Genomic DNA, 21810 nt, shown 5'->3' on the forward strand with positions numbered 1-21810 from the left:
AATTTATTGTCAGAAATTAAATTGAGTTTGAGAGATCAGAGCCCCAGCATGAAGTCATAATCCTGCCTTTCAAGTACATTCAAGTACTTTCAAGTACATTCAAGGTCGATCAAATGACCTTTTAACTTCTTGGCCTTTGTTTTTTTAAATCTGGCTTTCATATTAGAAATATTTTAAAAGTCACTCAGGACAGGTATAATTGCTGAGCTCTTGACTGAAGGCCTGAAAAGATGACTCTCTTTTTACATAGCCAATGTTTTTGAACCGCGAAGAGAAAAACAGCAGCATTTCTTTAGACAGAGTTTCTTACAGCTTATCCAGCATAGGTAACACAACTTGTGACGATGGAGTCGGATAATTCTGACAATGAAGTAGACAATGCCCAAGCAGATCAAGATGCGGAGGGATTACAAGAAGACGGGGAGAATGAGAATCCTGACTCAGATGCGGAGGGTGAGGATTCAGACAAGGAAGAAGCAGCGGAAGATAAGCCGGGTGATGCTGACTCAGTTGAAAAAGAGCCGCCTCCAGTGATTGACAGGGCCACTCAAACTCAACATTTCCCACTGAGAGAGAAGGGCTGCCAAATAGAGCCTCCTCAGTGCTACACCTTCGCGGCAACTGCAAATCAGTGGAAATTTGAGCATGCATACAAAAGCTTTCGGAAGAAGCAGAGCGATAAAGGGAAGCCTAAATCCAAAGAGCCAGTGAAAGATGTGGACGCCGTCTTGAAGAAGGGCTATAATGCCAACAGAGTGGCCAAAATAGCCAAGACCATTGAACGAATGCTCCACCAGAACACATTCGATGACCTCGCGCAGGACTTCAAATACTATGAGGATGCTGCCGATGAGTTCAGGGGACAAGAAGGTACTCTTCTTCCCTTGTGGAAGTTCCATTATAACAAGGCGAAGAGACTTTCTGTCACTGCCCTCTGCTGGAATAAGAAATATAATGACCTGTTTGGCGTGGGGATGGGCTCTGATGACTTCAGTAAACAAGGCAATGGAATGCTCATTTTCTATACTTTGAAGAACTCCACCTTTCCGGAGTACATCTTCCCGACGGCGTCCAGTGTCCTGTGCTTGGACATCCATGCCCAGAGGTCTTACCTGGTGGCAGTGGGTCTGTATGATGGCTATGTGGCAGTGTACAACTTGCGGAAGAAAGGGACGGACCCTGTGTACAGGAGCACTCCTGAGACTGGGAAGCATACCGACCCAGTTTGGGAGGTTCGTTGGCAAGCCGACGATATGGCCAACAACCCTACTTTCTGCTCTATATCCGCTGACGGAAGAGTCGTCTCCTGGACACTGGTGAAGAACGAACTGGCCTATAGGGACATTATCAGGCTTCCAGCAGATGGCGTTTTTGCCAAAGGCCCTGAGGACGCTGAGACGATCAGCAACGTTCGTGGCACATCTTTCGACTTCCACAAGGAAATTGACAATTTCTTCCTAGTTGGCACCGAGGAAGGAAAAATACACATGTGCTCCAAAATGTACTCGAGCCAGTTTCTGGAAACCTTTGAGGCACACACGATGCCGGTGGATACAATAAAGTGGAACACCTACCACCCAAAGGTTTTCATGTCATGCAGCTCAGACTGGACTATCAAGATCTGGGACTACACCATCAACACACCGATGCTTACTTTTGACCTGGGTTCTGCCGTCGCTAACGTCGCTTGGGCCCCGTACTCCTCTACTGTGTTTGCCGCCGTCTCAATCGATGGCAAAGTCACAGTTTACGATCTAAGCCTCAATAAGTACGACCCCCTTTGCCAACAGCAGGTGGTAGCCAAAAAGATCAAACTGACCTCCATAGAGTTTAACCCAGTCGAGCCTCTCATCATTGTCGGGGATGATCGGAGTTATGTCACCAGCCTCAAACTTTCTCCAAATCTCAGAAAAGGACCCAAGGGGGAGAAAGGTCAGGAAATGCCCAAAGGCCCTGAAGCTGAACTTGCCAAGATGGAGAAGTTACTCAGCTCTCTTAGGGAACAAGATCAGAACAACTGAGATGTTAGCAAGACAAACGCGTATCTTCCTTCATCTGCGAATGCAATTCAGCACTGTCACTGTCCATCACACCAGAGGGTAGCCACCCATCACAGATTCATACTAGAGCCACCGCCTCCATGTTGGAAGGTGGCCATATAGCTTAAGAATGCCAGAGGATACCGAGCAATAATGACCATCTGAATCACCACTTTTGGTGGATGTCTGATTTTGGACAGGACAAGGAAACGTGTCCAGGGAACAAGAAAGACCAAAAGCATGTATCCATATACTGAAAGTATTGCATCACTGGTCCTTAAATAAAAAAAATATACATTTCTAAAATTCATATTGTATCTGTTCTTTCCTGACCAAATGTGTTACCTTCTCTGTCGTAAAAAAACATTTCAGAAACAGAAAAAGTCAGGTCAATGTCCGACTAATGGATAGCGGTCATTTACCGCTCATGTAATCCAGAGCTATTCAGACCAAAGTTTAGTAAGTCATCGTGGCAGCTAAGAAACTCTGTAGAGAATTATTCTTATTGTGAAAAGTAGACCAGAACTCTCCAGGTAGCTGACCTCATATCTATTCATAAAAGATCTAGATAAATGGGGTAATGGATGGGAAGCTGATGACATTCATGACAACGTAAACCGTCCGTCGATTGGCTATAACATTAGCCCTTACACATGTTGGTAAACCATTTCATTTCACCCACTAATGTGTGTCGATCGTGCCCAAAGAGCCAGCTCGGGATTTTTCCTGCTGGATGGCTCCATTCTTGACTTTCATTCGCAAACGTGCAAACATCATGTGGGAAGTTCCCCTCGCTGCACATTTGATATTCTGCCCAATTCCACCAACCAGCGCTCCTTTGTACCCGCCACCTCACCCTTTCTTTCTCTTTGTCCACCCCCCAGCTTGTACCTCCTGACTCAGCACTCTCCGGTCACATCTTCATACTGTGGCTCTTTCCCGCTCGGACTTGGAGCAGGACATACTTGGCAGTTGTCCTGACAGTAAAACAATGTCATCGAATCACCACGAGTTGGGAAATAAATGGGACGTCTTTGTTTCGACTTGGCTGAACTTCTATTCACTTGCTCATGAAGGTGGTTGTTTTGTGTGTTTGCGTGTAAAACCCAGAGAAGCCCCTATTTCACCCAAACAACAAGTTGGTGGACATAACTAACATGCACATTGAAAATACATGTGCGACCGTAGCAATTATCATCGCCATCTTGAATTTTAAGACATAATTCAATAGAACTACACAATAGGCTAGAAGGAGGATTTATGTTGTCGTCCACAGGTGGATGTAAGTACTGCAAGAGTACTCCCTGTTTGTTCAGTTTTTTTTTTCTTTTATTGCACTTTGGAGGCACATTTGTTGGCTTCTTTGTAGCCTGGGTGCTGCATCTTTTTGTCAGAGGACGCAGCCCAATGGTCTGGGACTCGAAGGTCAAGCTGATCAGGTGGCGTACTCAAACACTTCCTCACAGCACTTTTAAAGCCTATCCAACATCCTGTTTAAGCCTCCTGGCCAGTCCGCCTCTCCTTTGAAAGGTCCAAGCAGGTACTGTGGCAACAGGTATAAAAGGAACTGGAGTAAAAAGACTACTCCTGGGGAAGTGCCAGATTGTGATGACGGACTCTAGCTTTTCAAGTGGTGTGTACGATTCATTCAAATAGTAACACAATAATAAATTATTTTTATGCGTAGTAACCATTGGGTGGTGTCACTTGGGCTTCATCTTCTGATGCTTCTCTGAGTCATCCTACCTGAAGGCATTGAACAAACGAGCTGGACGTAGGATTGAACCTTAGTACTATATCTGGACTAGAGTCTTTTTCGCCTGCTTAGTTGAAGAACTTCCACAGACCCCTAATGTCAGGGCTGGTAAACGTGACCATTGGACCTTTAAAAAAAGAAGCAAAAACACAAAGCAGAGTGAACATAATCATAAGCAGACATATAAATTCTCAGGTGTCATGCGAACTATGTCATTGCGACCTCACAAACCCTGTTGGACAGTCCGGGTGAGTGAAAAAACACAATGGTTTGGAACCACTTTGTGTGACCAGCCCACTGTCCATTACTGATTTGGTGAGTAACCTGTGCACCATGTTTGTCGCTCAGCTCAGCAGGGATTGACTCTGAGTGACAAACCAGCCTGAAGGGATAAAATGGGTCGGGATGTTGGTCAGATTTAATTAGCCCTGACCAGTCAATAGGGGGCGCCTTATGGTAAAGGCATTTATTTATTTTTCACCATTAATCATCACTGTTTCAAGTGCAGAGTGCACGACAACATGTCATCTGTGAAACAGAGATTGCTGCAGTGTGGAGGAAGCAGCTTCCTGTTCATTACAAACTGCCTGTGGGACTCAGCAGTTTTTGGAGTTTATCATACAGTTTGGTAAATGGTGAGGAAAAAAGTTCCGTCAGCATTTGAATAACTATAAACAACTCAAGGCATCACTTGCATTGTCTGTCTGTTGCCTCAAATAAAAAGTTGTGTAAGTTCAGAGAGGAAACTCTAATAATAATAAGCATTTACAGAGACTATTTTTCCACAACCTGAATCCACAAGATGCCAGTGTGAGTCAGTATTCATCTTTAACATGAGATCGCCAAAAGTAATCGGGCACTTTCAACTGTACAGGAACTTAAAGCTCCACTTTCATTTTCATTTTGCAGCTCCTCCACCTGCTGACCTGACAGCAGACCGTCCTCTCGCTCAGGCTACAGTAGAGTCTCACAGGTGTTCTGTCTGACAAACAGCTTCCTAATACCTGAAATGGCTGCACAAAGCTCCAAAAAGAAAGGACTCGCCTGAGACTCGTAAGTGTTTGAATAAAAGCCTCAAGAACAACTGAACAAACTAAACCTTCTTGACTCATCTAAACTCCTCAAGTGTTCATTGAGATAATCAGATAGATACATAAATGAAAGACACTGCAAAGAAGTTCTCCTTTGTGAAAAATGTCAATCTTTAATACAGATAATACTGAATTGGATTACACAAGGATACATCACAAATTGAAATCAAATCTTCATATCTCAGAATATCTTCTATCTTAGGTGTCCATGACTCTGGCCAAAACACAGAAAGGCAAATTATATTTGAGCTGAAATCTGACCTGAGCTGCAGTTTCCAAAAGACCGTGCAGTATTGTGAGTGTCTGTGAATGGTCCGCTGTGGTGAGGATCCACACCCAAGTGACTTTTGGGATTGAGCAGACCAACATGGACGCACTGCCAGAGAGGGCACAGGCTTGTCTCGAAGGCAGTCTGAGCAACACACTGTTGACCCATGATGGGGATTAAAACATAGTCACAATTGCTGAATATAGATGAACTGGGTAGACATCCTCTGTCTGTCGTCAGGGTTCACTTTGTTAGTTTGTCAGTAGACGTCCTCGGTTTGGGAAGTGTGAGAGAAGCACCATAGAAACTGTAAAAAAATAAATAAATAAAACAGCATGAGCACAGAAAATGTAGATGAGATTTAGAGTGTGGGTGTGGAAATAGAAGGATGCCCAGCTTCTAGATCTTTTTTCAAACAACAGCTGCATCCGTCACGACTGAGTTTACGCAGTTTCAAAAAGCCTTCAGCCCCATTCAAAATGATCAATTGAAGCAGGGCTGAATGGTTGACACTGGCTTTTGGCCTTTTAACTCGATCCTTGAGAAACTCCAACATTATTATTTTTGTTGAACAACAGTGCCCCCTAACGTCTATAAAACCATTGACAAAACATGTTAAACACTTTACACTGACAAACATAAATACTAAAATATGTCTGGAGGTGTGTATTCAATATTGAAAAACAGTCAACAGCTACTAATATTGAACTCTCTACAACACAGCTTCTACTTGTGAGGCATGTGAAGACTACTTGCGGTGGCTTGAGGCTTGTTTGGGTTGAAGTAAGGGCAGGGGAAAATTGAGTTTATTGACCTGTGCAAAACTACTTGGCAGCATCCTAAATAAGCGCCAAATTGTTGACCTTGTGCAGCACCTTTGTTGGGAGCTTTTCGAACTAAACCTTGGCTGAATTGTCCTATATTTGACGCAAACATCTGGTATTGAACTAATACAGAATGTCTTTTGTTCATAATGAGGAGTCATGAACACAACAAGGAGCAACAGTTTTGCACCTCTCCTAGTTAGTATTAACCTCCAATTCTGTTTTCAACTGGACAATACAATTGTCAGGTAGAACCAGAAGAGTCTATCATGGCTGTTTATAATGTTCTTCTGTGGTTGACCTCTTGTTTAAATGACCTGCTTAGTAGCAGCTTCACACATACACAATAGAGTTATTTATTTTCTACAGATTGTGACAATATTCCCCCCTTCATCTACAAAGGAATCTCTTTATTGCATGTGATCAACCGTGTTTTCATTCAACCTGGCACAGCAGTCGGTTAAAAGACTTTCTACAATAGAAAATAGGTCCATAACATGACATTATTGTGGCATGATGCTATAAATGATCACTTTTTTCTCCATGAAATATCTAGATATCACAGTTAGTGATGTGCTGATGCGGCTTCATGACAATGTCCTCATTTTCTGTGGCCCCGAGATGGATTTTAATGAAACCTGAAATGTTTTTTACACCAGTAACGCCATCTACTGAGCTCTGAAAGAGGACAGTTTCATGAAGCTTCATCAGCACATCACAACATTAAATAATACTTTGATAACGCGTGTTAATCCACGTGCAGGAAATAATGGAAATTGGTTCCATTTTATGAATCATAATGTAATGTCATCTAATCCGTGTCTGGCCCTAACTAAGAGACCAACCAACTATAATAATAATTTAAAAAAAAAGATATTTTTCTCTCTCTCCATCTGTCTATCTATCTATCTATATATATCTATATATATCTATATATATCTATATATATATATATATATATATAATGTATTTGTTGTTAGAGAAACTAGGACCAACAAACAAATTGACGCTTCCATTTTATTGACTTTTTTGTTTGACAGAATGCAGATGGAGCCAGACCTTCCTGCTGACTCATCAATGCCAACATGAAAAAGAAACACAAGGAGGGTTGAGAACACTGTGTTTGAAGAGGCTCCTTCAAGGTTCTTTCATACAATTTCTCACACACTAAAAGACAACACGGGAGAGGGTGATTGTCATGGAGGCAAACATTCACATCACTCACTGGAACATGCCTGTACAGAAAATGACCACGGCGTGTAAAACAATAACAGAGTGTAGTACCAAACACTCTAAATTATTTGCTATGATTCAACTGAATTTTCAGATATCTGAAATGTACCATGATGCTAACTGCGGGAATTAATACACCCACCATTCACATGTAAGTAATTTCAAGATTATTGTCTACATTATTATAGACTTCAGACAATAGCATCGTATACGAGATAAGAAGTCTTGCATTTGATGTCATGATCCATGTGAAAAATTAAGTGCAAATTTTCACAAATATTAATGTTAGCATCTGTCAAATGTAAGCGATGGATCAGGACACATCCAAAAAGACTCACACTTAAATCTAAACCTAAAAAAGAAAATGTATTCTAAAAAGGTGAAAACCCTTCAAACATTTCCCTCCCAAGCAACTGAAAGCAATATAAGCATTAGAAAAGAACAACTTTTGTGATACTTCATTCACACTGTGTAGCAAGGGATTGTCTGGTCTTGGCTGTGGTTAAATTCGAATTTGACAGAAAGTGCATGAAGACAAAAATGGCGGGCAATGACGAAGTGGATGTTTCATTTATCTTTACTGCGAAGACAAATGGCACAAAATCACATAAGGTATGTATTTATGTCACTGTTCATATCTATATATATATATTCATATATATATCTCCATGTTACATTAAAATAAAAGATTTACGTAATTACAAAAGTGGGTCAGTGTTTCACATTCCAGTAGTTAAAAATGGTGTGTTAAAAAAAAAAAAAAAAAAAAAAAAGGGACATTTTGGGACATCTATTTGATAAGTGACATTTGAGAAGCTGTTTTCTACAACAGTATACTGAATTAGAACCAGTGTACAACTACGTCTCTTCACTTCCTCTGCGTCACATTTCAGCCAAACCCTCTCGACCTTGCTGCATCAGATAAACTTCATCTTCTAGGCATCAACAGTTGGGCTTCCACTTAAGAATTTGTTAGCGGCAGTATAGACTTGTTTCAGAGAACAAGCAGACAGAGCATTAAGCGAATAAAGGTGGAAAATAAAAATAATGTCCATATGAAAACAATGATCCCAAAAGTAAGTTGAATTAATTCTTCTTGTGCGATTCATTTTCAACAAGTGCCCCCAAAAGACATTTTGCGGAGCAGCAGGTGAGCCTCCAGGTGGCGCTCGAGATCACTGTCTCCCTTCACGTTGGACAGTCTGCAGGTAGGAGGAGCTTCTAACCGTTCAGAAGGTATACCACAAGCTCATAGGTGCACATCATAATGGCAGTGTTTGGGATCTGTCGTACTAAATGTGTGGTGAGGCCACGGTACAGGGCCCGGTACCCCTCCTCCCTGGCCACCGTGGTTAGAGTCTGGAAGAAGGAGCGGTACTTGGAGCCTTCCTCCCGTAGTCTGGTACGAATCACTTCTGCAGAGACGGAAGGAGGAGAAGGAGGTGAGTAACTGAGTTCACGAGAGCCACCAAAATCTTGCAGAATGCCATGCATGCATTCCGAACAGACGCCTCTGTGTGTGGAATTCAGCTGCCTCATCTTGCCTGTTCGAGTCACGGTTGGCTTATATTCTAAAGTGCACGTGCATGTCCACAATAGACTGATGAAACAGTGTCCTTATTTTCAGAATTAGATGGCACTCTGTGCCCTAAAATCAAACTCCACCTACTGAGCTACGAAAATGAGGACTACTGGCTAGTACCATTTCTCACCCTCAACACTGGGTTTGGAGTGCCCTCCACTATGCAGTGCCCTCTGACGACAAAGTGAGAAGTGATTGTTGTTCCTAAGAACTGGGACAGCACATTACGCTTTACGCATGTCACGTGTAAAGACAACGTAGGCAACATTGAAGGATGTGTTTTGTTAACTGTACATCAAGTGTCCCTGTTGTCTTACACCCCATTGTTATTAAGTCAAGTTATCCAACATGTTGGTATCCTGGGAATCTATCCGCACTTCATCTTCCCACTTGGTTTCAAGTCAGCTCCGAAGCCCCCTCGGTTTCATGTCAGTGATGAACGGCGAGTGATGAACGGCGAGTGCCCTCGGTCTTAGGAGTATTGGGACACACTACACGTAGACGTGAACATACAACTTTGAGTGCTAGGGCGGGAAATGGCACAGGCCCACTGTGTCATGAAGGCACAACAGCCCATCACTGGTAGATATCCATGAATCAAACATCACAAGCTGATTCCTAGAAAGAGGATACTCTAGACAACAATAACTTGACAAATAGATCCAAAAGACAGGCAATTGCGAAAAACAGTTTGCGAGGAAATATTGCACAAATAAACAAACACAAATAAAATCTGGCTAATGTCCCGTTCTGACTCACATTTCCAGCACAAGGAGTGCTGAAAAGTCTATTTTTAGTTTCACCCGCATATTGGTCCCTTGCGTAACACTCGTGGCTTGAAACAGAAACTACTCCTCCCTCAGCCCGGATATACCGTTTAGATCCTTCTAGCTTCGCAGTCTTGTTGGAGATCTGGAGGGAATTGAACTCCAATGCTCCATTTATCGGCTGTGGGTCGATGAAACATCACAAAGCATTTAGGCTTCATTAAAATCATCGGTCAAAGCCCATGATGATGGCGCAGACAGCGCCACACCAGGGTCTAAACACTCATCTGCACTTCAATGAATCAACAGATGGTGGCGCATGGTCTGAGCGGACCAACACTCTCTTCTTCACATCATGCAAATTTTACAGAATAGTATAAAAAAAATAGTAATTTTTTTTTACTGTGTCTGCCTTTGCGCATTTATCATGACTGTTCTTAATCCATTTTCAGAAACATATGTGTTGTTGGACAGACCATAAACTTCAATGATATGCAGTGTATACCTTGCCAACAAAAAGGGAATACACTCCTCTCAAAGCCTGAAAATGATCAGGCAATAAGGGGGAAAACAGAAATAAGTTGAATATGGCAGATGATTTAACACTATACATATGACATTATTAAGGAAAATACAACTGATGTGTGGCTATAGGCTATTTAAATACAAGGGAAAAAGCCCCAGAACTTGTAAAACACAATTGACTTTTATCAAGTAAGTGTGTTCTAATCTCACCATGAGGATAAGCGATGGATGTGGCACAGGTCTTGGAAGTTGCAGCAGCGAGCATCATCCCCACGAAGTCCGACGCGTCTTTCGATGCCTCCTCTTCCTCGTCCACATTCTGCGGCGCTTTGGCTTCCAGAAGGCGCCGTTTGATGTTCTCATAGATCACGAAATGGATAACAGTCTCTGAGATGCCGGCGTATGAAGCTGACATTCCCCTGTAGAAGCCTCGCAGGCCGTCTGACTTGTACACCCGTCTCACACAGTCAAACGCACTCATCCGTCGCTCCCCTCGGTTCCTGAGGATGGAAGTTAAACGGTCCAGTTACATGCACATTCAAATGCACATCTATCGCTCAAAAAACATCACAACAGACAAATTCCTTCACTCGACAGTCTCAAAATAGGAGCTAGGTCAACTTGTTCTGCCCCGCTCAGCAAAAAAATCTGGGTCAAACCTGTGGGTTTTGACATGTTCTCTGTATATGATCAAGAGTTTAAAAAGCACCACATGACTTTGTACATTGAACAGCACTGTGGAGTTCATTCTTTTAACAAGCAGAGTCAGTCTAAGTATCATTCGCAACACATAAAAATTGCACAACAGTGTGTGATTTAATTTTAAAAAAGAACAAAGAAAAAAAGACAGGAAAACAAGTGGCAAAATCAAAAGACAAGCCAGAATGTGACTTCACTACTCGGGCCGTACTAATATATTCAGGTTGACAGTACCTTGCGTCCAGCTGCAGGCGGGTCTTTATGAGCCATATAGGATTGGTGGCAGTGATGGCTGTAAAACCTGCAGAAGTGAGCCACACCAGGATTAAATGAGATCCAGAACCGTAATATACAAGTGCGACTTTGTTCTAACACTAAATAGAATGTAACAATGCTGCATAAAGGTTATCATTAAACAACAGCATTTAACAAACAAAAACACCTAGTGGCACTTTTCCACTGCTGGACCTCTAAAAGCTTTGCCTGTTTGTCGCTCTTCCAATGCAAAATTTAGTATTTCCTTAACCATTCAAAGTACAATCATGAGTCTGACTGTTGATCTATTGCAACACAAGTTTTACTGTCATAAGACTCACTGGTAATGATGGGGCTTCATGAAACAATGTCCTCATTTTTAGAGCCCTTTTGAAAAGAATGAATCAAACTAATCCCTTGATAGTTGTTCCACTATGTACAATGAAAAAAATATCATAATGAGTGAGTCATTGGTGTTTCTGACTGTGTCTTTGCACATCTCTGCCCATTTCTCACCACTTCAGCATCCTGAACGTGCAAGTCTTCGTCATCACTCCTTGTTCTTGTTCATATTCTGTTAGTTAAACGCCAGTGGGAATTGGTCTGATGGGTTTCCACTACATTATCTTGGAACCTAACTCTAGCTTTGCTGGATAAAAAAAGTGCGGCTCTGCTTTCCTTTCCAGAAATGTATCTCATTGCCACTTGCTACTTCCAGTCTTCATAAACTTTTAGTAAGAGGTGAAATGTCTTATCGATGATGATGTATCTTGCCTGCCTTGCTGCCCTGAGAACCTTGAACTTCTTTACTTCCTTGTGGAATTTCAGCAACATAGGTTGTGGTATTACACCCAGGGAAGGCACCCAGCTGGTCCGCTGTGCAGTCGATAACACATTCACCTTTTTATCCCACCTTGTCCTTCATTAAGTTCTCTGTGAAGCTTCTGAGTTTATCAGCTTCCACGTCTTCTGGCACGGTATATGTCTTCATATTCTCCACTCTTGCTTTTGGCATCCAAGAGTTCAAGCTTCTTCTTAAGTCTCGGCCGCGGGTGTCTTCATGTACTTCAACATTTCCACATTATGCTGTAGGTGTTTGCAGTCATCAGGACTTGAATATCTTCTTCAGTTTGTAGTTATCTTGTTCCAGTTTCAGTACTTTGTTTTCCAGTGGGGAGTCCATTTTTTCTGGCTTAACTATCAAAATTACATTTCCTTACGGTTTCGGACAGTCTCTCCTGCTAGAGTTTCTTTTTAAGCAAATAACATCCAGGAACACTGAATTAATGGCCGTCTAGTCTGGTGCCTTTAATGCCTTGATATCGCTACTCTGAAGTCAGAAAACTTAAATTACATTTTCAATGAAACCTCCCATCATTTAAAAGAGCGCCACCTACTAATTTTTAAAAATGAAGACACTGTTTCCTGAAGCTCCAGCAACCCATCACTACTTGAGGGTGCCACCAACAAGATGCTTTGGAGTTGATATCTCAGAGGTAAAATAAAGCCATCCATAGTGTAGCACAGTCTGAAAGCATTTTTCCCAAGTGTGTTGAAAGACTTTATTTTTGTAACAACAAATTATTTTTGTAAATGAACGCTTACCAGATAGTTTGACAATTCCACAACCTAGTTATGTGAAAAACAACGGGAGAAGATTTTGCAGTGTAGACAGCAGACCCAGTAAAGCTGATAAGGAACTGAGCAGTTGTAAAGTGCCACATCATCGAGTGCCATTCCCACTGTATTCTACATTACTGCTAGAAAGGAGCAACTAATAACATGCAAGCAGGTGAAATACATTGTTTTATCCCATGACCTAGATGAGAAGGGAGTGCAGGAAAGAGATGAGGAGAGAGAAAGAAGAGCCAGATGTATTAAGTAGGAAAAAAAGCATAGATCTGTGGTGAGTACTCACGCAGACCCAAGTAACTCCTCACAGATGCAGCTAGAGACCCCTGGTGGTGCGGGGGTCTCATGCCCTTGCGAGAAGAGAGCTATGGTAGAGTAAAAGCCTAAAACAGACACACAAGCGTGTGTGTAGCAAAGTGACGGGCATGCAACCATTTTACTTTTCCCCACCATCCATAAGTATTGTTTGGTCACAAAAGCGTCAGCACTCAGGCCATGCCTTTTGATTAATAAAACAAAAAGGACAAAATCTGATGTAGTAATACTAAAACACATTACGAGTAAAAGTGTTGGACCTAATTCTTAGTACATTTATTCTTAACCAAGCATGTGCTTTTTCTTGAGTGTTAATTCACAGCTCTCCAAGTCATAGACAAAGTGTACATATGTGGAGCAGATCCATGCGTCCAAGATTTGAGTTCGAGTTTGAGATGTTTTCAGCAGCCACTTTCAGAGGCCCAGTCATTGTGCTCTTGGTTGAATAAAGTTCAGGTGGTCTGAAGGTAGGAAGAGGTCCAGAACTCGAATCAAAATTCCCAGTGTGTGCATTACACAGTGAGGTTTATTTTTGCTCTGGCTCTCTTTGTTTGATTAAAAGAGGTCAGATTTGAAAACTGTTCGGTCCATTAGAGCTGTGAGTGAAGTCATTTAGCTGTAGACAAGAGCGAGATCAGGACGCTACTGTTTCCCAACCTCATTCTTTCATTCGTTTTTTTCTACCTGGATGTGAGTGTGGTGCGGAACTCAGGCAAGTATGTGGTGTTTTCGTAACAAATATTACACTAAAGTGAATGTAAAACATCTTAACAGTGTCATGTCTCCCTTTCAGTATTTGTTCACCAGATTATGCTCCAAATGAAGAATGGAGATTAGAGCTGCAACTAATTTGATGGTCGAGCATCCACCGACTGCCATCACCATTAGTCTGCATACGACTGGTTAACCAAAACGGCAGCACATCTGATTACAATTTCAAACAGTTAATATCGTTTTGGAAGTTTTAATTTAAATGGCTCAAAATGTGGATTGAAAGGCAAGTTCCTCTTGCTTTCGTCTATGATGAGTGTGCAATGTTTGAATGCTTTCAGCGTTTTATGTTGCACGTGTCCCGCAGCCTCTACTCTTACGGTGCATTGTGCCAAGTAACAGAGGCGTGGAAAAGAGCGCTGACGTTGCAACTCACCAACGCAAAGCCATCTGCAACAAGTTCAATGATTATATCAACTATATTCAACATGTCTCTGCGGCCCAAGTGGAGAAGTATTGCAGTTAATCCTTGATCTTAAACATTAAACAAGCTAGGTTTTATATCAAATACAAAAATGAAACTGACTGATGACTGGTTGAAATGACTGCATTTGCAACCATGTCTCATATGAACCAATAGAACTGCTCCAAAGTTTCTCCTTAGTTTTCCACACATATACTCTTTGTATACCGTTATACCATGTGTTGCAGTTCCACAGCCCTCTTTGTGTGGGGAACCTGATTTCCAAAATGTTAATTTTCTCAGTTTTTCATACAGTGAGAGTTATTTTGCATGACTATCTTTCACGGGTTGATTGGCTCCTCAAAAGTCATTTTAGTGTACTGAAGACACAGTTGTCATGTGTAGCTCAAGGTCATGACATAAATAAATCATATCTGTGCTGAAAAGTTAACATCTCCATCTGTCAACACTGCTGGATCACTGTGGCATGTTTATGGATAGAAGGCCACAACCACAAATGTTGACCTTGACTTAGCTGCTGAAATGTCTGAGTCACAGTGAGCTAAATGTGGCTCTGTGGCAATTTCACCAAAATGTCTTTGATATAAATAACTACGCATAAATAAACTACACACATTCGTAGCTACCACCGCCTCACTGACCTACTTTGTGAAGCTGCATTCCTAAATGGGTCAGAGTGACAGGTACGCAGTTAACCTTCCCTGACACAGCGGGGCATAGATGAACTGTATTTAAAGCCAAGTGTCTTTCAATGAGGTACAGTAGAGCAGTACACTGTGTCAAGTTCTTCAAATATAGTGATGAATCAACACCTGATTCAGAGACAAAAAAGCTGACCTTATATCAGCAAGTTACCTGCCATCCCAGCGGAAACCATGTGAACTTGCGTGGAGTCCGGTTCCAACACACCGTTAAGCTTCTCTTTGGCAGTTGAGTAAGCAGCGAAGTAAATGGCTCTGTGAGACGCAAGAGTCAAAAGTACATGTTATTTATAAGAGATAATCCCGCACTGCAACCTTGTAGTACCCAAGTTTGATTATTTAAATTTCTATTAACAACTACAGTAAATTACGGACTATAGCGCACAGCGCACCAGAATATTAGCCGCACCCATGAAATTTAAAAAAGAACAGAGATCTTGTCCACACATAAGCCGCATTGGTCTATAAGCCGCGGGTGCAGTGGTGCTGTCTGCTCTGTAGAAAGGTCAGTGGCGCAACAGGCATGATTTCGATTAAAGCGCTCAAAATGCGCTGTTTCGCCCACGTGTCCAAAGTTCCGACACCACAGTCAGTCTCAGCTGCTGATTCTTGTCTCTGGTCCTCAAGGGGATCTATGTTGTTGGAGCTGCGGACACACGGCCGAAAACAGCACATTTTATGCACTTTAAGGTTTGATATGAGCCTCATAACATCAAACTGATTTCAGAGTGCAAGAAAAAAGTAGCGGCTTATAGTTATAGATATTACGGTATATGGCTAATCGATAGACTTCGACTGCTTGGAACCAACAGAGGAATAAGTAGAAAACAACACAATGTTAAAGTAAGTTTGTGGCACTCTGGAATGTCATTAAGGTTTTTTAAAAGGATGAATTTTAGAAAGTTGTTTTCAAAAGCCTTCAAATGATCAGCGACGTTGGGGGGCCCTAGAAACTAATATTTAACTGACACATATTCTTTTTTAAATACACTTAAGGGAAGGCGTTCATCCGTGCTTTCAATAAATCTCTGTCAAAGAACCAGAAGCCTCATTACCACAGGCAAAAGTATCTTACTTGGGTTTGCTGAGCACTACTGTTTGCCATCTGTAGTCATTAGCACCACTTAGCAACCTTCACCCGCACACTGGGGGTTGATTAAATGACCAGGGTGACTTTACACAGCTAACTTTGTTGTTTCATAGATTTTGGGGAAATGAGCCGTTACAGAAGTGTGGGTGTAACCGATGGGACAAGCCACCATTAGTGCCAAAATGGTACACAAATAAGGATGCATACGCAGTTGCCACCCAAATGCTTTTCGTAACCATGAAAACTTAAACAGTCAGCAAAAATGAAAAAAATACAATGCAATTTGTACACTCCTCATTATACTTAACTAATAGATGTTTAGACAAACAGAGATTTCTTACCGAGAAGGTGCAACACCCACAAGGTTTGGCCCCAACCCTCTGAAAAGGGAACGAGGCCCTTCCTTTTCTAATATTAACCTGAAATGGAAGAAAAAATTAATTAGGTACATGGAGGTTTCTGGTTGTGTTGGAAGTGAAATGAAACGAAATGAAATACTAGATAATACATATATTATAAGTTTTACTGGACCTGTAATTACCACTGTAGAACACAAAAGCGCAGAACACCAACGGAAAGCCAAATAACTGTGACTTTAAAACATCATTCACCTTAGAAATCTTTCTGGGAAAAAAACAACTAGAACAAAAATATAATTGAGTGAGCCTGACCACGAAATGTTAAAATATAATAAATATTTCTTGTAAATTCTTTCAAGACTTGAGTAGTTTTCTCGCAGCGTAGCACTATATTCCACAATTTCAAAACACAGAATGATTCTTCACACAACTCTGCCAACAGTCAGGAAAACAGTTTACTTGCAAAGTCCAATTGAGTCTCTTTGAAGTGTGAATTTATAACACAATGGTTCCATAAAACTTACAGAGAAAGTATCCTGAACTGAACTGCAGAAACAAAAGAGTCATAATACAAGTCATAATACAACATATGCAAAACAACACCAAACTAAAACGCTCTTCATTCCACAACAAGTAATTTTAAGACCACAGAGTTGTTTTCATTGAACACTTCCTTAACATAAGGCCCAAGATGATGACAGAAACAAGTCATGTATTTGTATTTAGTGCATGGGTGGATCTCGGAGAGTTTGCCAGATGAAACTGGAGCTAGACTAAACACGCAGGTATGCACTTCTATATGACATGTTTTTAGATATTGCTCAACTGAAATGTACTCTGAACAGGTTATTGCATGGCACAAAGGAAGCAAACCAGTCAGACTTATGGCATTACTTTCAGAATTGCTTAGATAGTCAAACTTCCAAAAATCTTAAATGTCAGAGGGTAAGGTAGGGGCCGATGACACTATCTATTGTTTACCAAAGAACATTTCAACATAATGTGGTGGATAAACCTTTTTGTTTACATGGAGTTAGGGATGCTGCAACGTCGGCAACATTTTCAGTACCAACAGTGCACTCACGGACAACAACTGTGATGTTGTTGGAGATATGGTTCTGAAAACCAGTGACTATTTGGAAGTGCTTACAATCGCTCACACTCCAACTGCGACAACACCATCTAAACCAAGCGTGTGATTCAACATGCTAAAACAAATCTGCAGAAAGAATGCTCAAATATAGAAGTTTTATCATCAAAGGAGTGACTCCTTCTCTAAAGAATCTCAAGAAAAATGTTGAGAATGTGCTGATGATCAACTTCTGCTAGCAGAGTGCAGACATTGATTCTTGATTTCAGTATAAAACGGTGTCAGGTGAACTGATTAGAAAGAGTAGATAAAGGAGTAACTGGTCTTGAAGCTTAGATAACGTGTTCTGGTTACTTTTGAATGATACTAAAATGTCAGACTGTTGACGTACTGTATGATACATTGAGGAAAAAAACTGTTTGTATTCTCACCTCAATAAATATAAGTGGATTTCTATTTCATTTGTATACATTTCAGCTGTTCATAATAAAAAAAACACTGTATTTGATACAAAAATAAATTATTAGAGTCATCAAAAAAGGATGCCCAAAAGTTAAAACAAAAAAACCTTCGATAATAAAAAAAAAACAGATTTTATAGGGCCCTTGGAAGGACTCACTTGAGACAATGCAGCGGACCAGGAGGAGTCATTCGGGCCACACTGGCCCCATTGACGGTGCTGAGGTGAACTTCAGAAACATAGAGCGTTATGGAAGACGATTGAAGACGAGTTTTCACGACTTCCAGGGGACAGGTGAGTATGGCTCCAACCGTGCCGCCACATCTACAAGAAAAACAAAATGCAAAAACAATGCAAGTGAACTTCACATCAGCAAGCAGTCCTGTGTGGACATTCATAGGCGAAGAACGGTGTTAAAATAAATTATGTGGTGTTGGAATCCCAAAGCTCTGTAGCATGTGGTTGTGAAAAGAGGCTGAAGAACGGCTGCTGAAAGCTCAGCAGTCAACACCACATAGTATAAGCATGGTCTAGCTTGTCTCACACGAGACAAAATGTTGACAAAAAAACGGTATGACTTCCCTTCAGTCAGTAGTTTTTGATGTTTAAAGTGAAGTCATATACATAGAATAAGGTTTGAAATACACAATAATTCATTTGATTCAAACCACAATTACAAAGACGCACTTTAGATGTTATTTGTTTTCATTTTGATGAAGAATTTAATAGCACTTTCTACCACACACAAAACGTCTATATTACCAAGCATATGCCTTTCATACTTCCCGGTCGGATGGTGACAGGGAACGCATTGTGACTGGCTCACGTGTGGCTTTATTATGGAATTCTACTGGCCATCACATAAAAATCAACCCTCTTAAGGAGACAATTAAAACTCACAAAAAGATACATGTAGCAAGAAATGTACATCAATGAACAAGCTTTTCACCAATTTGTCTACATGTTGACTTATTTGTTTTTCTTTTAAAAAGCGCCTTGTTTTAGTTTTCTACAAATGCTGAGTGTGGATTGCTTACATTTGTTACACATTGTATCCAAAAAATTTAAACTTTAGTGGCATATTTGTTTGTGACATGCTTAAAAACATTTGTCATTACAGATGCTTCAAAAAGTGGACGATATAAAAAAAATTATATCGTCATCTTTTTTGGCAGTATTGCCGACCCTTACGAAATACACTGCTGGGAGGAAAACACGGGCATTTAAGAGTTATTTAAACGAACCAAAGACTGTGCACCTCAAGTTCCGATACGGTTTTTCAAAAGAGGATTTGTGTCATAATAGACTTGGCAAGCGGCAGATGTTGCATCAGTTTCGAATTCCTGCACACAGCCTCAGAGGTGCAAACGGTCGAATCGTCAGGGAATGTTTCAGTCATGTAACTTGTCGGTTAATTTTTACACCTTGTTTCTACACAGAGCAATATTTTCTCCTAACTAGGATCAGCTCGTTACAGACAGCGGGTTTCAAACGCCACACATCCTGGTGACATTGGCTGGTGACATTGAGCCCCAAGCCCGAGGTAAACGTGTGGTGCGGATCGTTAAACGCGCATTAATAAGCATGCTTGTGTTTAAAAGTCCATCTCAGCAGCACATTCAGACTAACGTCGATTCCAGTACTCAATAACATGTCGCGAGCAACGATGGCTAGCATCAGGAGCGTACTCACCCTCCAGCAAACAGATGAACCAAGGTGTCTCTTTGGCTCATTGTGTATCATATTCGTGAGGTAATCACGGAGACAGCCGGAAAGGACTTGGAGTAGTGGTGCTAAAACAGCACCAGCTTCAAAAACAAATGATATTGTGATGTCTGCTGTGGAGGTCAGCTGCGTGGAACCAACGAGGGTATGTAACGGCTAATGGAGCTAGCACGTTAGCTAGGGCGCTCCAGTGCGGCTATGAGGACCGCTGGTTCCGCTCATCTTCACTTAAAACAGTCGTCTTCATGGAGTGTGGATGATGAGTAATTCCAGTCTTCAAGTTGCCTTCCAGTTTGGCTCAGAAGGGCTGTGGTAGCCTCTCAGAATGCCCTCTCCGCGGTTCCGCTCCCACTGTTTATCGTCGAGTGTGCGCCCGCAAAACAGACCCTCTGATTGGTTAATAATTCACGATGTCCCGCCCCTTCACTACTCCCTCACGTGATCGCTCATTTATTTTGGATGACGGACAGGAATGAGCTTCCGTAAGACAGAGCGCTTAAAAACGAACACGACTCATTCAACCACTGCTAAAATGTCGTCATAAGGACTTGCTAAATATGAAATAAATACCCTTACCCTTGATCTCGTAATTCCCGTAAACTCTTTTATGCACGTCGGAACACATCTGATTTAAAGGCACTGTCCGTGCATTTCGTTACAACTTTTCTTTCCCTCTGATGGTCCAAATACTGTATCTATCTATCCTTTCACAGTCCATGGTTTGCGTTTCCATGATCCCCAGTTTCTCCTTGGGACGGTTCAGTTCAGGTCCAGCGGCACCTGAATTAAATATGCAACAATAATGAGCACTGTTTATTTGAAATGCATTCCAAACAGGCATTGCAATTTAATGCACCTCATCTTTAGATGCGGTCATGAGGGTGGGGATTTCATGAGGGACTCCCCCTTTGACTCGCCAGTTAAAGAGCACAGCAGCGACCTCTCTGCCCCAGGATCATATAGAAAACAATTGAGAAAAATTATGAGTTTACAAGTCAATGGCAGCAATTTAGGGTTCTTGTGGTCACTGCAGGTGAGGAGGTGGCCAATTTTATGTGTACCTTAAACTGCACAATACCATGAAATCCTCCTTGTTACATTGGTTGTTTCAAAAATAAATCAGCATCTATTGTGTATGTATGCAAGTTGGACTGTGTGTTTACACAACACAGCATGAAAGATTAGTGTTTGCTGACTGCCAGTTCAGCAAATTTGTCATGCAGATTAGGTTAACTGTACAGTGAACACATGATTTGAGTCTTTGTAGTGGTGCATTAGTGTTGTGTGCTTCACTTAAAAGGAGAGGAAATTGGGAAAAATTGTGTCAAGGTTTTACTTAACGCATGGCCCTGTTTTTTTTATGGCCCCGTGACGGATGTGCTAAGTGCAGCTGTGTGTTTTGAGGTCGAGGGTGCTCCCATGGTCTCTTTGAGATTATGTTGTACGTATATTATTTATATTTCCGTTCTATATTTTCAGATTGGGTGAACGCACCTGTACACCTTCTGTCTATCAATGTAGTTTCCAAAGCATAGCAGACAAATCACTTCAACTTCTGGTGTCTCAACTATTGGAACATTTTTTTTATTTAAATGCATTGCACCGTGTGACTGAAACAAAAAAATAATTTTTATGAACTTCCTCCATAAGCAGAGGAGGAAGTGATAATTTATAACAAGCGGTAGCAAATGCAATTCAATTTTAATTTTCTTTCTTCCATAAATATTGTATATTTATGTTATTTTTCATCTGAAATTCGAAGGGATGGGTTATATAAATAAGGTAAATTATAGATAAACAGTCATGTTTGCTTTCATTATCACTCAATTCTGGTTTGTTTGGAATTGCATTGATTCTACTGATGCCAAATAAATGTAATTTCTCTTCCTAATACTCTTCCTTGTCCTTGTATCTCTCCTCCATCACTTTCCGCTCTCGCTCATGTATGTGTCTGATGCATCTTTTTGTTTGGTTGTTCGAAGCTAAATTCAATAGAAAATAGCTCCCGGCCTCTGCTGCCACGGGCCAGTGCATGGTTATGGCTACGGAAATATGGAAATATGACTTGATCCGACTTGACTTGCGTTTCAATATTACCGTCAGCTCTGTCCTGACCATTCTTTCAAAAACGAAAAATTTAAACTATCAGTTTATGTCTCCATTGATCATGCCTCTAGAAATAAAGCATTGATATGCAGTGATGA

At 41.2% G+C, this 21810-nt stretch overlaps 2 protein-coding genes across 2 annotated transcripts; one reads left to right on the forward strand and one right to left on the reverse strand.

Annotated features, from left to right (window-relative positions):
* The first annotated feature begins 67 nt into the window (after positions 1–67).
* LOC128764266 (dynein axonemal intermediate chain 1-like) lies at positions 68–2306 on the forward strand. The gene has a single exon (XM_053873893.1). The coding sequence runs from the start codon at positions 345–347 to the stop codon at positions 2019–2021; it is 1677 nt and encodes a 558-aa protein (XP_053729868.1). The 5' UTR covers positions 68–344; the 3' UTR covers positions 2022–2306.
* Positions 2307–6981: 4675 nt separating this feature from the next.
* Positions 6982–20070, reverse strand: LOC128764268 (solute carrier family 25 member 36-A). Its single transcript, XM_053873895.1, has 7 exons — positions 19574–20070; positions 18041–18205; positions 16314–16391; positions 15037–15137; positions 11019–11085; positions 10296–10585; positions 6982–8626 (listed from the first exon to the last, which is right to left on the reverse strand). The coding sequence occupies exons 1-7, from the start codon at positions 19612–19614 to the stop codon at positions 8433–8435; spliced, it is 936 nt and encodes a 311-aa protein (XP_053729870.1). The 5' UTR covers positions 19615–20070; the 3' UTR covers positions 6982–8432.
* Between the last annotated feature and the right edge of the window lie 1740 nt (positions 20071–21810).

The sequence above is a fragment of the Synchiropus splendidus genome, chromosome 8 (genome assembly GCF_027744825.2).
Source record: "Synchiropus splendidus isolate RoL2022-P1 chromosome 8, RoL_Sspl_1.0, whole genome shotgun sequence".
Taxonomy (NCBI): Eukaryota; Metazoa; Chordata; class Actinopteri; order Syngnathiformes; family Callionymidae; genus Synchiropus; species Synchiropus splendidus.

What these genes read in the sequence shown, in the direction of transcription:
- LOC128764268 (XM_053873895.1), bottom strand. Translation starts at nt 19,614, where the DNA reads ATGAGCCAAAGAGACACCTTGGTTCATCTGTTTGCTGGAGG. An exon ending in GTTCATCTGTTTGCTGGAGG is followed by an intron (nt 18,206 to 19,573) that starts GTGAGTACGCTC and finishes TTTTTCTTGTAG; the next exon opens with ATGTGGCGGCACGGTTGGAG. An exon ending in GGTCCGCTGCATTGTCTCAA is followed by an intron (nt 16,392 to 18,040) that starts GTGAGTCCTTCC and finishes CTTCCATTTCAG; the next exon opens with GTTAATATTAGAAAAGGAAG.
- LOC128764266 (XM_053873893.1), top strand. Translation starts at nt 345, where the DNA reads ATGGAGTCGGATAATTCTGACAATGAAGTAGACAATGCCCAAGCAGAT.